General features: G+C 32.5%; 1 protein-coding gene across 5 annotated transcripts in view; it reads left to right on the top strand.

The window, feature by feature from the left end:
* LOC134711787 (uncharacterized) overlaps positions 1–19,831 on the top strand; it is a 33,694-nt gene that overhangs the window by 1,840 nt on the left and 12,023 nt on the right. For 4 of the 5 annotated variants that reach the window (XM_063572663.1, XM_063572667.1, XM_063572668.1 and 1 more), the window contains 5 exons: positions 476–547; positions 871–1,075; positions 5,607–5,915; positions 15,952–16,045; positions 18,442–18,491. In XM_063572663.1, the coding sequence (XP_063428733.1) occupies positions 485–547; positions 871–1,075; positions 5,607–5,915; positions 15,952–16,045; positions 18,442–18,491 (721 nt within the window). In that variant the 5' untranslated portion in view covers positions 476–484. The remainder of the gene's footprint in view (positions 1–475; positions 548–870; positions 1,076–5,606; positions 5,916–15,951; positions 16,046–18,441; positions 18,492–19,831) is intronic. The other variant, XM_063572664.1, reaches the window with a different exon arrangement.

A 19,831-nucleotide genomic window follows, 5' to 3' on the forward strand; every position in this document is an offset into this window, starting at 1 on the left:
AATTTGTCCCTGGTCAATATAGATCAGAGGAATACTGAGCGAGTGTTTGGATTTTGATCAGATGCATTGCTGATGCATAAGAGGCAAAAATATTGTAAGCATCCTCTCTTAAAAAATGTACTGCATTATAAACGATAGATGTTAAACAAATAATAATCTCTACATTTGATCATTATAATATACTCATATTTGTTGATCATATAAAATGTACACATATTTGTTAATCATATATAATGTACACAAATTTGTTGATCATATAGAATATACACATATTTGTTAATCATACATATAATGAACAAATATTTGTTAATCATATATATAATGTTCACATAGTTGTTCATCATATGCAATGTACACATACATGTATTTGTAAACCATATATACTTCATACATAGTTGCTTCAAATGTCATTCAAGAAAACCAAATGATAATTCATATATGAAATATGACTTTAACATACATTTACACATTTTAGCAGGAAACTATGGATATCACATATTTTTTAAGAATGCAAGTCACATCATGTTGTGTTGTTGTTTTCTGTTTGGTGAGTAATACATAGTTTTGCAATTTACGATACTTTGACTGTCCCTCTGGTATCGTTCATCCCTCTGGTATCGTTTGTCCCTCTTTTACAGCTTACTATTTTTTTTTATTTCAACGCAAAGCAAAAAGCATAACATAAACGTTATCATTTTATAGTCAGACGAAATTATTTCAGATTTCAGAAGAAATATTAAGGAACTATCAAATGTACCCGTGCATTTTACTGCATACAAATTCTAAATGTGATAAGAAGTTTGGTGAACTTATTCTCCTTAATATTCTCTCTAGGAAAATATTCTAATATTCACATTCATATTTCTGTAGGTTTCATTCATTGGAAAGATTAACAGTACAACAGATCTAAATCATAGTGTATTAGTGATCAACTGTCCAAAGCAATTTCGACAATTAATAGCACAGCAAATCTGTCTGAATCCCCAAACTTATCATTGTTTGCGGGTTCGAAACAATGTCAAACAATTACAATTTCTGCAGACCTGTAATTACAGTAGAACACCAGTTCCAGAAGGTAATTATGAAAGTTTTATTTGTCTTAGAAAAGTATTAAAATAGACGATAGATTTCAAGTAGGTAATCAAATAAGGTATATATATAGATAAATCGGGAAAAAGTTACACAAGGTCTTTTTATATCTGAAAAGAAACGAAACTAAAATTCCAGGAAGTAGTTAATTAAGTTCTATATATAACAGAAACGTTAATACAAAGCGATAGTTCAAGGTACAAAAGTCAGTACACAACTTATTTATAGATAAAAGTATAAACATTATTTCTATTATTTTTTTATGGGCAAATAGAACTATATATTCTGAAGTTTAAATAGCCAATACAACTCGTCTAAACATTAACCTAACAATGTTAGATCTGTAAATTTGCTTTCGAAATGTTGAGATGAGTTGTATCTACTTAATGTACACAGCCATGTATCACCGATCCGATGGATTAATCTGTTGTAGAGTTGTCACTGATTCCGACGTCCTTATATATATATATATATAATTATTTTCTGTGACTGTATTTTACATTAATTTGCAAGATCCTTTACTATAGATAATTTAGCTGATCTGTAACAATAATATTTAAGACAGACCGCTAGATACCATAAACATACTACGTATACACAAGCCAGAGACTGAGCTTGATTTGCTATATGACAAAGAATAGCAAAGGTGGGGAGAAAAACCTGCCCCATAAATAAACATATGATACATATCTACTTCAAAAGATAATATAAAGGGCGGTATGTGGGTGGGAATTTTGAACAAATTGTTTGATAATAATCACAAGTTAACACATCAAATGCTGATGATAAAAGGAAGTGATCACAATGCACTTACACGTGAACTCGTGCTGACCCGCAATGCCATTGACCAATAAGAAAGATGATATCCGGTCATTGGTCATAAAAGAAATTTCTCTGCACGTGAAAACAAGTTATCTAATTTCAACAATTTATCGTTTAATCAATTAGGACACTCTGACCCTTTGACCAGACTAGAGACATTATACATTTACAGTAATAATAGCTCACTCTTTTATTTAAGTCGGTTAGTAATAACCAATTAAACAGAATTATCTTCTCTGCTGTCTTAAATTATTTTATTCCGCTTAATTTTCAATTAGCAAATAAAACTGGTTTTAAGACAGACCGCTAGATACCATAAACAAACTACGTATACACAAGCCAGAGACTGAGCTTGATTTGCTATATGATATAAAAACTAAACTGACGAAAAAAGGTCATTTATTCAAAATCATAAAATGCAAAAAATACATTTTGCAAATAAAACATTTGACATAAAAGTTCATATTTAATATGAAATAATAATACATAATTACTACGAAATTACATCAACTAATATTATGTCAATTGAATAAATGACAAAGAATAGCAAAGGTGGGGAGAAAAACCTGCCACAAATCCACTCTTTGGCTGAAAGAGTGGATGTGAAATCCACTCTAAGGCTAAAAGAGTGGATCCCCCACCCGAGGACTCTGGCGACGTGAATACAATTATATATGACTTGAAAAAAAAATGCATTCACATACATGGACACCAAACACATATCACTTTATTATGTAAAACGTTTCCACATTAAGCAGAAATATTAAAAGTTCCTATTTTCATATACCAAGATATTACTTTAAAATTATCTCTTACTGGTAAAAGATGTAAATCTTATTCCGACCTGTCACCAGGATCACAGCAATTAAATTACAATAGAATCGCAACAATGTAAGTATGATTCAGAATTTATATTTCTTCTTACATCCAGACATTTAAATATAGAATCCTTTTAAAATTATATATTTTAGTACAGACAATAAGTACGTTGATTAACCGAAACTATATTTTTAATTTTAAAAATTCAAACAAAACTAAAGTATATGTTTACAAAGCCCTGGATCCTTCCAAAATACGAAGTTTTATATCTGACTATTTCTGTAAGGGATCATGAGCAAAGGATTCCCAAACTACACTTGACATTTTTAATCGAAAATGCATAAATATAAAAAAGATGTGGTATGATGCCAATGAGACAGTTCACCACAAGAGACAAAAATAACACGGAAATTAACGACTATAGGTAATCGCACGGCCTTTAACAATGAGCAAAGCTTATATTGCATAGTCAGCTATTAAAGACACCAAAATGACCATGTAAAACAATTCAAACACGAAAACTAACGGCCGTATTTACATAAAAAAAAAAATAATCAAAAATTAAATGAACAAAAAACTTAAATGTAACACATGAGCAAACGACAACCACTGAACAGGCTCCTAACTTGGGAAAGGTACATACATTCCTAATATGGCGGGGTGAATTCCATAGGGTAAACATTTTCAAATTGAAATTAGTAAATAAATATTTACTGTAAACCTTTTAACTCTCAGTTATTTTTGTTGTGATCCGGATTGATATGAGACTATAGAAATAATTTTCGTAACTCATGATACGGTAAAAAGAAAAGTTTTAGTAACAATTTTTAATATACAGCTTTTTAGAAATTTAGTGACTGGTGAACATCACCATTCAATATTAATAGTAATAATTTATATCTATAACACCACTATAAAAAAGGAGGAATACACCAAACTTACTTCAACCTAACATAAAATAAATTCATTCCTTCCTGGCATGCGACAGAACTTAGTTTAACAAACTGTTATTCCAATGCAATACATGTAAAAGGTTTATATTGTATAGTAGTAAATAAAGTTGTAAAATGAATGATATCATATTCCAGCTTTAAGTGATGTTTCATATAATTATTTGTACCTTAATTGCGATAAAAGTTAAAAGATGTAAGTTTTAACCGAGTAAATATTTATAGCTTTTGACACATACAATAAACATTTAACCAAAAGAAAAAAAAACAATTTAGTTACATGTAATAACCAGTTAAGTTAAATATAAAAACTTTATGATGGATTTATCTCTAAAGACCATAGCATTTAGACAACATTGGAATAAACCATTAAGTCGTTTTATATATATAATCTGAATAATTAGTATGAATAAGCACAGCAACATTAAAAACCAAAACATGAATTACGAATTATTCATGTATACATACAGGAAGTTAAACCGAGCCTACCGAATTATCCCATTGACATTCGAACAATGTGTAAAGAAAGCATGAGGAGGGCGGCAATAAAGACATACATTGTATGAAATAAAGATCATAAAAGTTTTAGCAGGCTATACTGACCCAAAACAAGATACATTGAAATTATGTGAAATAAAGATAAAAACCGTTTTGGCAGGCAATGCTGACCCAAAACAAGACAGTTGAAATTATATGAAATAAAAATAATAGAACAAATTGTTTGATAATAATCACAAGTTAACACATCAAATGCTGATGATAAAAGGAAGTGATCACAATGCACTTACACGTGAACTCGTGCTGACCCGCAATGCCATTGACCAATAAGAAAGATGATATCCGGTCATGCATTGGTCATAAAAGAAATTTCTCTGCACGTGAAAACAAGTTATCTAATTTCAACAATTTATCGTTTAATTAATTAGGACACTCTGACCCTTTGACCAGACTAGAGACATTATACATTTACAGTAATAATAGCTCACTCTTTTATTTAAGTCGGTTAGTAATAACCAATTAAACAGAATTATCTTCTCTGCTGTCTTAAATTATTTTATTCCGCTTAATTTTCAATTAGCAAATAAAACTGGTTCTTCATGTCTTATATATGATGTACTGCAATACGCCGCTAGATTTACACCGACATGGAAAGGTAACACACGCGTACGGCCAACGGAAGCTCTATTTTTGTTCAGCCCATGTGGTCGTGTGGTCTAGCCGGACGGCTGCAGTGCAGGCGATTTGGTGTCACGATATCACAGTAGCATGGGTTCAAATCCCGGCGAGGGAAGAACCAAAAATTTGCGAAAGCAAATTTACAGATCTAGCATTGTTGGGTTGATGTTTAGACGAGTTGTATATACATATATTTATATTGATTATTCAAAAATCCCGAATATATATAGTTTATTTGGCCCATAAATAATAGAAATAATGCTACATGTAACCCGATATATTGTTACATTTTTCTAAAATTACGAGAATAATCAAGATAGATACAAATTCCTTTTATAAATATAGTTTTACCAAGTGAACATTTAAATCATAAATCATTCGTAATCGAATTTTCACTTGTGAATATTACACCCTAATATTTTACCTCGATACAATAATGAATTCATTTTGATGTTCAGAAGTATAGTTAGTTTTTAAAATACGAAATGTAAAATAACAAGAACGTCATTCTGTATTAGTTTTACGCCAATATTTAAAGCATTTCACATTTAACCTTTGACGTGATAATATAATCATTTAAATCGTGTTTGATACACTTTTCAAAATAGAGTGGTAAAAAGTTGATATACAACTCCACTTCCGTATAATTGCCAAAGAAGGACAAAAATGTATCCTACTTTCAAACTCGAAATTGACTTACTTCTTTGATGAGTTCTTCAAAGTGATGTTATTTTTTTTTCTTTTTCATAGGGGAGTACCCGATACAAGATAAGGATTCCGGTAATTTGAATTCAGAGATTTGTTCGGAAGGTGAATTCCAATTTAATTCTTCTTGGTCAAACGAACAATCAAGATGCCTATTCGAAAAATCCTTGTGTAATGAAGAAGGTCAAATAATTTACTCAGATGAAAATTCTATTAGGGATAGACGCTGTACATGTGATCATACAAATGGATACAAGTTTACTACATACCCAATAAATCGGCACTATTGTGTTCCATTCGATGAAGATTGTTCGTGCTACAGAGATATGACACAAGAAGATTCATATACACTTGGTACGTCATTAATACACTATTCTATCTTGAGGGGGGTTTGTATTTAAATTGTAATTACTAAAATACAACCGCGATATTGCGCTCATTTTGTTGATGGTATACTGTTGTAGAACGAATTCTTGTTAAACATTTTAGGACTGGATAATTTCATGGAGATATTCAACTTCATAGGTACTTAGGGACTTGACAATAATTTTAATCCTGCACATTTTTCCAAAAACCGCTATTTTATGTTTTTTCTACTAATTGTAACTATTTGAGTCTCCATATGATATATCAGTCACCGCCCTTGAGGACCTTAATACCGTTCACCGTCAATTGTAATTGGAATGAGTGTCGTAATATCATCCACGACTCACTCAGTACTTACTGTTTGAAATGGATAAAACGGGGAAAAGCTGACAAAAAATCTTTGGACTATTTTTTAAATTCAGTAATGAACAATTTAAAGAAAATTTTACTGTTAACAATAACCACAGTAAACCTATTTTGCGAATCAAAAATAAACTGAAAGAACTAGCCAATAAATTTGTTTTTGTCCTGGCCGATAAAGCTGCTAATAATATTATACTTGTTTGACGTAAATTTTACATTGAGGTTCTATAAAAAGAAATCACCAATTCACCAACATTCCAACTGACTCCATTTTCAGAAAACGACATCTGTAACAAACATAAACTTTTAGCTACCGCTTTACAAGCAGGAACAAAAAAAAAATTAAAAAAGTCCCAACTATGTATTGGCTTCCGAAGCTACACAACACAAAACACCTTACAAATATAGATTTATTTCGTCTTCAAGCAATTGTTCCACTACTAAATTATCTATTATTCCTACCAGTACACTTGTTATAATAAAAAACCTGATGATTAATTGTTCAAATAAGGACTTTCAAAATAGTGGAATTAATTACTTTTGGAGTGTCATAAACTCGTTGGAATCACTTAATAATTACATGCTTATATTGGTGATTTTGAATCTGATCAAAGTTTTGATTTTTTTACCCTATATATCACATTTCTTCACATTCTCATTTAGAAAAAAGTTATACACCTAATTGAATGAGCATTTAAAAAGTCAGAATGTGAATATATATGTTCAAACTCTTTTCAGTCATTTTTTAGTAGCAATAAACAAAAAACTATATCAATTGGACTTGCTTTGATATTATATCTGCCCTTGAATTTTTACTAGATAACAGTTGTGTTCGCTTTGGAGATTCCGTATATCGTCAGGTTATCGGAACTCCAATGGCGACTAACTGTCAACGCTTATTGCGGATCTGTTTTTGTATTGCTATGAGTTACAACTTATGACAAAAATCAGGAAAGACCCATTTTAACAACATCTGATACACAAATTTAATAATACTTTCAGATATTTGGATGATATTTTGGCTCTCAATAATGACGACTTCGATCTGTATACTTAAGAGATGTATCCTGTTGAACTTACATTAGATAAAGCTAACACTAACAATGACCACTGTCCTTTCCTCGATTTTTATATCTATATCATTAACGGAAAGCTTAATACTAAAATTTATGATAAAAGAGATGATTTATTATTTCCTATCGTTAATTATTCATTTTAAGATAGTGACGTTCCCTTGTCACCATCTTACGGTGTTTGTATATCTCAACTTGTATGATTCGTTGGTGTATGAAACAATGTTTAAGATTTTAACGTGAGAAATTTATGTATTACTGAAAAAAATATTACACCAGGGTTATCGATATTACAGACTAGTCAAAACATTAATCTAATTTTATCATCGGTACATTTATTTAAAACCCAGTTGTTGGCATAACACGGGTTATGTTCTTCTCATAATATGTTATGATGGTATGATACTTAACCCCTCACAGGAAGGATTGTGCCTGCTATTCATATGGTGAAAACATGGTCATTTTGTTTTATTTGTTTTTGTGACATCTTATGACATCAGACTCGGACTTCTCTTGAACTGATTTTTAATGTGCGTATTGTTATGCGTTTATTTTTTGTATCGGCTAGAGGTATAGGGGGTGGGGTGAGATCTCATAAAGATGTTTAACTCCGCCGTATTTTTGTGCCTGTCCAAAGTCAGGTGCCTCTGGCCTTTGTTAGTCTTGTATTATTTTAATTTTAGTTTATTGTGTACAACTCGGAGTTTATTATGGCGTTCATTATCACTGAACTTGTATATATATTTATTCAGGGGACAGCTGAAGGACGCATCCGGTTGCGGGAATTTCTCACTGCATTGAAGACCTGTTGATAACCTTCTGCTGTTTTCTTCTCTATGGTCGGGTTGTTGTCTCTTTGACACATTCCCCATTTCTATTCTCAATTTTATTATAAATTCATTGGAAAATTATTTGTTATTTTTTAATGCCTGCGTCACACTGTCCCGATTTTTATATACGATGGACACCCGAAAGCGAAAATTGTAAGTTCGTACGAAGTTGGTCCCGATCTCGTTAAAATACCAAAAAGTGACCAAAGCAAGTACGATGAATAACGAAGTCTATACGATGGTGCCGAAATTATATACGATAGCAAAAGATGGACATACGAAGGTTAACCGAAGACGGGTATTTAAGCTTCATATCTCAGCTGAAGCCTACACGATGGATCACGAAGGCTACACGATGGATTACGGAGGCTAAACGATGGATTACGATGATGGCGCGATGGCCAAACGATGTCTAAAAGACGTTGTGTACAGCTTGTTTTGGTTGATTTCTAAAAAAAATAGTTTATGAATTAAATATGCATATTCAATTTACCATTTTCTGCATGTGTCATATACAAATATAGTGTCCATATTTGTCCCCAATATGTTACATAGGAGGGAATTGCATTGCATTTGCTCGGCATTGCATTTGTTTGAACTGTAAAAGGTGTGCACTAGTCTGAATAATCCCCCATAAGTATGCCCATGTTTACTGATCTATCTTAAAGGTAAGGTCATGAGTTCGTTGATCCCTTTTATTAAAAAAAAGAGCTCTTTCCAGGAGAATATCATAATAATATAGAAAAAAAGGAAGGAAGTGGGGAAAGCAACAAATGTGGCAAAATATGACATATAGAAAACAAAATGGTTATGGAGTAAACATTCGTGTGACAACAACTCAGACGATACATAAAACATCAGAATAATGAAGAAAAAGTTGGTTTCCCTATATACGTATACCTGCAATGTTGGTGTACGAGGCGCGTTTATGAATTTTATTATGTTACTTGATATGAAAAATTGACAAAAAATATTATTTTACTTGTAAAAGTAAATCCTGAGCCTGTATTAGCTGCTCTTCTTGTTCCATTTGAATTAATAGAAACAACGATGTCTCCTTTCTTGTTTTCATAGAATCATATGATATGAGCTCCATGTTTTGTGAACGTCTTTCTTAACTGTCGTATTAGACTGACCAGTGCATATAGCGCATGGCACTTTAAATGTATTTTAGCGCGAAAATTAACTTACATTTAGCTGGATTTATTGCCGTCGTGGTTCCATCTTGTCGCCTTCGTACTTTTATTCGATGGCAATACGACGGGATTACGAGGTCTTCACGAAGTCGTGTTGCCATCGTAAGACCTTCGGGTAGCTTCGTGATTCATTCGTGTAGATATCGTAATGTCAAAACTGCCCGATGGAAACGATGGAAACACGAATGCAATACGATGTTCAAAGATGCATTCCCGGTGACATTAAGATGGTGAGGATAGTGATACGAACTCAATACGAACCCTCAACATCGGACGCACCTTCGGGGATTTTATAACATGTTAAAAAATTTAGATCCCTTCCCGAAGTTGTCCCCGAAAGCTAGAAAAAGTGGCCGATGGTTCTACAATGATTAAAGATGGCACTAGGAATAGCCCGATTTGGATACGACCAGTCCCGATTTTGAAAATTTCCATATTCGTGTTGCCATCGTCGTAAAAATCGAGAAAGTGTGACACGGGCATTAAAGGAAGTCCGTCCGATGACGAAACAATATCATAACGCCTTTATTTTCTCTTTCAATTGAAAATAACCCAAACCAAATAATCAAAAGCGAAGATCACACCTGCGATATCGCGTGTATACAGAGCATGGTTGAAATTATGTTTACTGTTGTAGTATGATTTTGTAGTCCTTTCCCTTTTCCAAAGTCCGCTTTTTTTTCTATTAATTTCAATTATTTTCGTGCTTTTCTTTAAACTATGAACGAACATATACTAAAAACTGTCAAAATTCCTTGTTACCTCGATTTAATTCACAAAAACAAAAACTTTGTTATTCACGACAGTCAATGGTACTTCTATATTGACAATCTATAAACTATAGCAGTGATCGACTTGGATAATAAACTTGGAAATGATTGTAAATTGCAAATACACTTTATTTATATATATGTATAAATAGCATAAATAATTATACTATGTATAAAAGAGAGACGAAAGATACCAAAGGGACAGTCAAACTCATAAATCTAAAGCAAACTGACAACGCCATGACTAAAAATGAAAAAGACAAACAGAAAAACGATAGTACACATGACACAACATCGAACACTAAAGAATAAACAACACGAACCCCAACAAAAACTAGGGGTAATCTCAGGTGCTCCGGAAGGGTAAGCAGATCCTGCTTCACATGCGGCACCCGTCGTGTTGCTTATGTGATTACAAATCCTGTAAATAGTCTAATTAAATAATAATACTATGTATAAATAGCATAAATAATTGACCTGTCCATAAGTATTTGTGAAAATTAGGCTAAAACCGACCTAAACGGAGGTTTTGTCTATAACTTTTTGGAATTTTGGATCCTCAATGCTCTTCAACTTTGTATTTATTTGGCTTTTTAACTATTTTGATCTGAGCGTCACCGATGAGTCTTATGTAGACGAAACGCGCGTCTGGCGTATAAAATTATAATCCTGGTACTTTTGATAACTAATCAAAAGTCCTTCCGATGACGGAAACAATATCCAGACGCCTTTATTTTCCTCCCAAAATAACCCAAACTGAATAATCAAAAGCGAGGATGACAAATGCATGACACTAAATGAGGTCTACTCACTTAAAAGTATAGATTTTTCAATCCGTGGTACAAGTGTATCACATATAAAAAAAAAACATGTGAATGCATCTTCAAGCATCTAAGAAACTGAAAAATGTAGGAAGTCCCTAAATTTGTTGAGGTTAAATGATAATAATAAATAATAAATAAAGGCAACAGTAGTATACCGCTGTTCACCACTTGAGGTAAATTATTCGCTTATTCTGAAAAATATACAGATTCACCGGAACAGGGTTTGGTCTTCTATCAACAATACATCTATAAAAAAAAATCAAAGTGAGAGGGTTAGCGCTATAGAACCAGGTTTAATCCACCATTTTCTACATTTGAAAATGCCTGTACCAAGTCAGGAATATGAAAGTTCTTGTCCATTCGTTTTTGATGCGTTTTGTATTTTAATTTTGCCATGTCATTATGGACATTCCAACTTGATTTTCCTCTAAGTTCAGTATTTTTGTGATTGTATTTTTTATATTTGGTTGTTTCATCGTTTATAGCACCACTTGAGGTAACATGCCTCCAACTATAAAGTGCATTTGTTTTTTTCTGAAATTCCGTTAATGGCTCTGGGCAAGTCCTTGTAAAAAACTATAAATCAGACACACTAGTCAGTAAAATAAATTTCGCACACTGCATAAACTGCATGTTTTATTTATTTTTGATCTTATAGAAATAAATAAAGTCACTTAAGTAAAATATTGTCAAATTTTCAGTCCTACCACATGTGCACATTTAACTTTCTAAATTTTAACCAATTCACATAAAGATGCACTGAAATTGTTAGATTATCATTAAATCCAATGGAACATTTTTTTATTTCAATCACATAATTTCAACGACTTTCTAAAGATATAAGAAGATTATGTATGAGTGTCAATTAGACAACTATCAATCCAAGTCACGATTTATGAGTTTGACTGTCCCTTTGGTATATTTCGTCCCTCTTTTATAAAAGTAAACCATAATAGGTCAAATTACGGTTTTCAACACGGAGCTTTGGCTCACACCGAACAGCAAGCTATGAAGGGCTCCAAAAAAATAATAGTGTAAAACCGTTCAAACGAGAAAACCAACGGTCTAATCTATATAAAAAGCGAGAAAGGAGTAACAATTATGAACCACAAAAACAAACGACAACTACTGTACATCAGATTCCTGATCTAGGACAGATGTAAACAATAGTAGCGGGTTCCTTTTCATTTTTATCAAAACTGCATTATTATCAACTTTTCATAATTATTGACTAATTTTCACAAATAACTGACTTTGAATTTTACACTAAAATTCCTTATAATTTGATAAAAGAGACATCTCGCAACATTGAAGACCTGTTGGTGACCTTCTGCTGTTGTCTTATTTACTACCACTGCTGGTGGAGATTTTTTACCCCCCGCAGGTATCACCAGCCCAGTAGTGAGCACTTGTTGTACTGACATGAATTATCATTGATATGGCTACATTTATAAATTAACGGTTTACAAAATATTGATTTTTTTAAATACTAAGGCTTATCTACCTCAGGCATAGATTACCTTAGATGAATTTGACAAAACTTTTAGAATTTTGGTCCTCAAGGCTCTTCGTTTAGCGTATATACAAAATTTAGTCCTAGTATCTATGAAGAGTTTTTTAATGTACGGGTTGTTGTCTCTCTGACACATTCCCCATTTTCATTCTCAATTTTATTGTATATTGACATGTTCTTTCTAAACAAATCCGCTCTGAATAATATAAGAACATGTTCGACATGTAAATCCCAACAGCATAGGTATACCATAATTCTTGATAATCCATCGACATTTATATTTTGTTTGCCTTTTCCATATCTTATTTTGAACGTATACGTATATGGCTGTAAGACTTATTACCATCTTAGTAGTCTCTGAACTCTACACATCATTTTGTTTAACCACACTTACCGATTATCCATCCAAATAATGTTATATGATCCAAGAGCCCAGACAATAGGTATTAATAGTTCCTTCTCAAATAGTTTTGTAACATCTGTTTAAATGTCTTACTTAAGAAAGCAACTGGATGTTCACCATCCTGAAGTTTCTTACTTCTTACGGCTCCAACTGCGATGTTAAATGCATTGGTTTGAATTAAAAAAAAAATTAAATCAGAATTTGCCAAATCAGGTAATGTAGTTAAATAGTCTTTCAACATTTTTAACGCATGTGTTATGTTCATCTTATTTTAGTATCCATTTTAAGAAATTCAGTATTTGGTGAGCCTATCTTGTTAGTTTTTTATGTATTGGTAATAGTATCCTGTTAGTCAAAGGAAAGATCGTAAATCCTTTTTCAGTTCATGGTAACACAAACACTTTCATTGCTTAAATCTGCTTAAGATCTGGCCTTGCGGTCATAAATCTTTCGAGCATCATTTTTGTACTCAGACTCGAAAATCAAACAATGAAATTGCTGGATTTCATGTTTCGAGCATGATTTTTGTGCCCCGAGCACTGCGCAAAGTTTAATGCCTTCAAGGCCTGGTCTTGTCTTTTCGAAGCACACGCTTTCACTTTCACAAAGTTTACAAGTCGGAAGTAGAGGTAATCTTGCATGTTTTATTTTATCTATCATATCTGACATGATCCATAGGTTCATATGTATCGCTGGAGATTATAATATACCATTGCATTGATGTATACACCAAAAACACGGTCCATGAGATGCAAACAGTTGCTGGTTATATGTCATCATTCTAAACAGCCCTATGGTGTAAATAAATGCTGATTTGTTTATGTCTTCAGATAGTTGGATCTGGTAAAATCCCTTCAATAAGTCAAAATGACTGAGATATTTGACTTGCCAAATCTTCTCAAATACATCGCTGATGCGAGGAATTTGGGTGAATTTCAAATAAACTTATGTCATGTTAAAAGTTTTGTTATAACAAATGCATGTACTGATTGTCTGACTAAGTCAATAAAACAATAGGTGCACCACTCCACGCACTCTTTGATGGTTAAATGATATCCTGCTGAAGCATGTCATCTGGCTCTCGCTTAACTGCCTCTAGTTTTGCAATCGGAATACGTTACTGTCTTATATATAGAGATATTTCATTAATAGTACGAATATTGTGTTACTAATGAACATCCTTCTGGTACATTTCCAAAAAAACACCTTTGAACTTCAGGTATACTGTTATCATTTGGAAATATCTATTCTAGCTGAAATGAGTGTCCTCTCGGTCGTTTGTAATATGCATTAATGCACGAGTATACTCTTCAAATGGTTTAAATGGTCTGTAACGCTGCCTCTGCGTCCACCGACATTAAAAGAGGGACGAAAGATACCAAAGGGACAGTCAAACTCGTAAATCTAAAACAAACTGACAACGCCATGGCTAAAAATGAAAAAGACAAACAGAAAAACAATAGTACACATGACACAACATAGAAAACTAAAGAATAAACAACACGAACCCCACCAAAAACTAGGGGTGATCTCAGGTGCTCCGGAAGGGTAAGCAGATCCTGCTCCACATGCGGCACTTGTCGTGTTGCCTATGTGATTACAAATCCGGTAAATAGTCTAATTCGGTAGGTCAAATTCATGAAAGGGAAGGGGATTGTAGTTACGACGTAAGGAACATATCCGATATCATTTGTGAAACGGTTATTCCATAACGGTCAACCAACTCGTGATGGCGTCCGTAAAATTTACGAAGGGATGATTTCAACTTCACCATTTGGAACTCTTGGCTTAATAGCTTCCTTGTAAGCAGTAACCCTCTATCAAGAAAATCATGATAGGAAATGCAAGCACGGGAATATCGTATCAATTGGGAGATATATACCCCGTATGCAGGTGCTGCTGGAATGTTGCTACTTAGAAATGGAAAGTTCACAATTGGAAAGCTGAAATCATCTCTTTTGTCGTAAAGTTTTGTCTTCAACCGACCCTCATTGTCAATTTCTAGATTTAAGTCAAGATATGAAGCCGACTGAATTGTATCTGTAGTATCCTTATCTCCAATCCAATAATCTGTCATTAACATGCTCAACAACATTGAACAGACCTTTTCACTGTGCTGTCTTTTTCTTGGTTTCTGAAGGAAGTAAGGTGAGTGCGTCATCCCCTGCATTACAACTTCTCTGCACAACTGGTTTATCATATCATAACTTAACTTGATGTTTCCGACGTTCCAAATCGCTCTTTACCAAGGTTGTCATCTCTGCATTTCTCCCTAATAATAACAACATGTTCAATAAAGGATTTATTACTGGATCCCTCTCTAGTTATCTAATCCTGCAAAATTTCAGTCAGCCCTCGCACATTCAAACCAGAAAGCTGAAACGAAGCAAAACATGGATCTTCATGGGGTACCGCCTTTAATAAGGTAATAAAATGTCCCGGTCAATTTCCTTTTCGACACTAAATTTCTTAAACATGGATTTCAATACTCGCGTAGGGGCGATAAGGAGAAATTGTTATTTTTCTTTCCTTGAGAAATCCATAATGTTTTTTTTTCAAAGTTCACTTGTTGGAAGTTAGATCCCTGATAGATCATAATAGTTTTGGAATTCCTACCCTGCTGAAAATTTCATTCAAACAGTTGGTTATTGACAAATCGCGCGTCTGGCGCAAATACAAAATTTAATCCTGATATCTTTTTTCAGTTGATTTACATTTTCAGTTTTACAACTTTTAAATGCGAATGCTTCTGGGTATAAGATCGTATCAGCAACAATATTAAGGATAAAACGATGTCTCCGAGGTGTTTAACTGTTCAACAATATCCATCAATATTTTACTGAAAGGCTCTTCGATGATAGATGTAGGTACCATATATGCTTTAATTTGACTTCTATTTGCAACTTTCAGTGTTCACATATATTTCAGAGGAAAGAACGTTTTCAAAAAAATTCTCCTGTGTTTTCTTCACCCCAAAATGACTAGCTAGCTTGTACATATTTACAAATTGCAACCTCTAGTAAGTATTTCATTGCAGTGTTTACAATTGTAGATATCAAGATTGTTAATGAATGTCTTAACTATCTGGACATGTCAGAGGAACCAACTAAATGTTACCAAGCAGTTAAATTATTGTACAAATACAAGTGAGTATTCGAATAATATTTTCTTCGAAAAGAATAATAATAATCAATGAAAATATAACATAAATACCAAACTCCAAACAACTTCGAAAACAAAACTGTGCCAGTCAAAGGATCAAGTGAAAAGCAACTGCCATATTCCAGACTTGATACGTACATTTTCCGAGGAAAACATGTTTAATCAAGTAATCTTCTATTTATTTTAATTTATATCAGCGAATCAAAAATAACGAATACAAACAATCAAAAGCTAACAAAACTTAAATATAAGCATCATAGTAAACATAACTCAACAAAACTGGAAGTGGAGCAGCTAAATCCGCTAGATAACATCTGTTATGATGGTTATGCTCATTTTACAATTTTGTAATTTGTTAATGAAATATTTTCGAATAAATGGGATCACAAATTATATATTACTGTATTTGGGAGTTATAAAGGGTAACTTTTTTGTATGTTATAAAAAGAAACCGCCATTGAAAATGAAAAGCAGAAATGCTAAATAGTTTTTTATTAGATATAAGCAACCCTTAGATGTTAATGTGATAGAAAGCCACGGACAAATAACAAGATATTCCTTCTCTTTTAGCTTCTCAACTTATTGGTCATTTTTTTCAATACAGATTTAAACAGACAACAGAGTGATAAAACCTTTGAATATTGTTTATATCTGTGCTATAATTAAAACCAACATTTTTATAACTGTCAAGCACGTTCGGGATATGCGTTCATCCGGACCGCTCAAGGCCGAATAATTAAAAGCCAAGGATTTATAAAAACTAAACCAGTTAAAGAGCTATGTAACCAAAAAAGACCTAACAATAATAATTTAATCCATCTAAGGCCATGTTTGCCCACTGAATCAAAACCGTAATTTTTCAATAATTTCTAAATCGAAAATCAAAAATCGAATATCGACCATTTTAGAAAGGTTCTAACATTGATTTGTAATTGGCCTAATGTTTCAATAACTGCACATACTTTCAGATCGGTTATTTGTGTTCCTGTGTGATGTTGATTTTTCTGACGTAAAACACGCGAAGCAATGAATTTGGTTGTTAAATGTAATAGATGCTTTTTGTGCTTCTTTGTTAAATATTTGTTTATTTTAAGATTGTGACACAGTGATGACTGCTGTACCCATATATGGAAAATTGTATCTATTAGATATATATAAAAAAAAAAAAAAAAGAAGTGTATGATTGCCAATGAGAGAACTGTCCACAAGAGACCAAAATGACACAAAAATAATATCTATAGGTCACCGTACTTCCTTCAACAATAAGCAGGTCCCATACCGCATAGTCAGCTATGAAAGGCCGCGAAATGACAATGTTAAACAAAATGTCTCATTTGTTCACGCATCGTTGTAAATATTATGGAATTTGAAGCGACTGTCATACAAGTGAAATGTTAAGCGCTATAAAACCAGGCTCAATCCACCATTTTCTACATTTGAAAATGTCTGTACCAAGTCAGGAATATGACAATCGTTGTCCATTCGTATGATGTTTTTTATCATTTGATTTTGACATTAATTTTGATAAGGGACTCCCCGTTTTAAATTATTCTCGGAGTTCAGTATTTTGGTGATTTTACTTTTTACGTCTTATTTGTGAGTAATGTTTATCTGGATTATAAATCTGTGAATTATTACCAGCAAAAGTTCATGTGCGCCAATTTTACCACATACAAGACTCCTTAACTTAATAATCACCCTGTTTTGCTAGAGTTCGCGTTGCTCAGTCTTATGATATGTTTTGTCGGCTGTTGTGTGTCTTTAATGCGTTCACCTTTTTTTGGCAATGACATTGGTAGTTTCTTGTAGACTTATGAGTTGAATGCCGTTTAACTTTATACTTGTTTGGCTTTCAACATATATTGATATGAGCGTCACTAGCGAGACTAATTTAGACGAGCCATGCGTCCGGCGACTCAAATTATAAGCCTGGTAACTTTGATAACTATTTACTATCTTTTGATGCAGGTATACTTGTATGTCCAATTAGTAATGACAAAACACTATGGTTATCATTTATCATATTTCTCCCCTTTCTATGTAATATCTTCTTGCTTGAAATTTGTTTTATATAAAATATAAAATATATTATATTTTTGCATCTATATGGTCCCACTTTAATTAGCAAAACTTAAAAAAATTCCTAAACTTCTTCATTTCTCCTTCGTTTTCAAATGGCTAAAACCGTGAGAAAGCTTAGACTGTCCTGTATTCATTCGAGTGTTGTTCAACTGGATACATAAAAATGTATATCATTTTCTGAATCGGATCATACTTATCATTAGTTACTAAAACATGGTGGTTTTTTTTTTTTTGTATATAGTAACTGATTTCTTGTAAAAAATTTTGAAAATTATGTTTATATGCTCTGTTATTTCAGAAGAATGACTCAAGAATCGCAGGACATTACAAGTAAACCTGAAATTCATGGTAAGTTAGTTTTGCTGCGTTATCGGATTGCAACAGCCCTGATTGTCGAGCTTGCAAATGCCTAGTGACCAATCAGTTGGTAACACGGTATCTTAAAACATATCGGTGGTAATAATACAAAATCGGATAAATGAAAACTAATATTCAAGTTGAATCCCAAAAGAAGGCTTCAAGTTATACGTATGCAATAGGAGTTCTAGTCTCATCTATATCATTTTAATTAGTGTCTCATTTAAGCAATTTTAAATTCACGGGACAGCGTTCTGGTGAACAATAAAAAAAAACACAAAAAAACTTACAATTAAATTGACCATGTCTCTCTTTTAATAGAAGACCAGAAGTACAGCTGATTTAAAAATGATTAACATTGGTTTAAATGTTGACATGCGAATACTGAAGTAATAATTTCAATTTATGTGTTTTACTTACTGTGTACTTCTCTGGAAAATTATAGTATGCAGATAAAACAGAGAAAATCAGGGTAACACATCCAAAGGAATCGATTTATGAGCAGCGAAGATTAGTTCTTTTGAAATTGAGTTAGAAAGCAAAATCAAACGGATATTATCACGTTGAAAACATTGAATGTGATTAGATTGAGAACATCGCAAATACATGTTCAAAAAATCTAGAAGACCTTTTCTTAAAAAAGTTTTTTTTAAATATAGTAAAGAGATGCCTACTTTATAAGAATATATATCTTTATTGTTTAACTGCACAGAAAAACTTTTATATTGATATATTCACGAAAATAAAATATTTCTGTTTTGAATTTTCATATGACAAGAGCAGACAAGTGTACTCTAAAACTTACAATGAGAAAAATAAGTAAATTGTGGGAAATTGTAACATGCTACATTGTAAGGACTGTGTGGCACTTCAAAATATTGAAGACCCGAAATGTCTTTACATTTTGTATGAACATAATTTGTCCATTTTTGTTGATCAATACACAGCAAAGATTGGACTTTTTATATTTCAGTTTCACGAGCTTCTAATGCAATTATCTAGACAAATGCTTAACGTAAAACATCGCGTTTTAACATGTATATTTCTTCCACCATACTTTAACAAATTTCTTTAATCTGAACAATTGTTATAAAAAAATAACTGTTGATCACCAGTATTTTTTCAACCGTATCATAGGAAGAGTTAATTTTAGTTTTTCATATTGACAAGAATTCGCGCTGTATGCTTGCATTTGGCTTTTAGAGAATTTCAATAAACTGGATTCTTTTTGTGATTTTTGTTACATATTTATTTGTTTTTATAGTGATCAAGATTATAACACAATTGTTTCTGCTGTACCCCTATTTTTACTTATTATGTCTGTATGTTTT

Source organism: Mytilus trossulus, chromosome 3 (genome assembly GCF_036588685.1).
Source record: "Mytilus trossulus isolate FHL-02 chromosome 3, PNRI_Mtr1.1.1.hap1, whole genome shotgun sequence".
Classification (NCBI taxonomy): Eukaryota; Metazoa; Mollusca; class Bivalvia; order Mytilida; family Mytilidae; genus Mytilus; species Mytilus trossulus.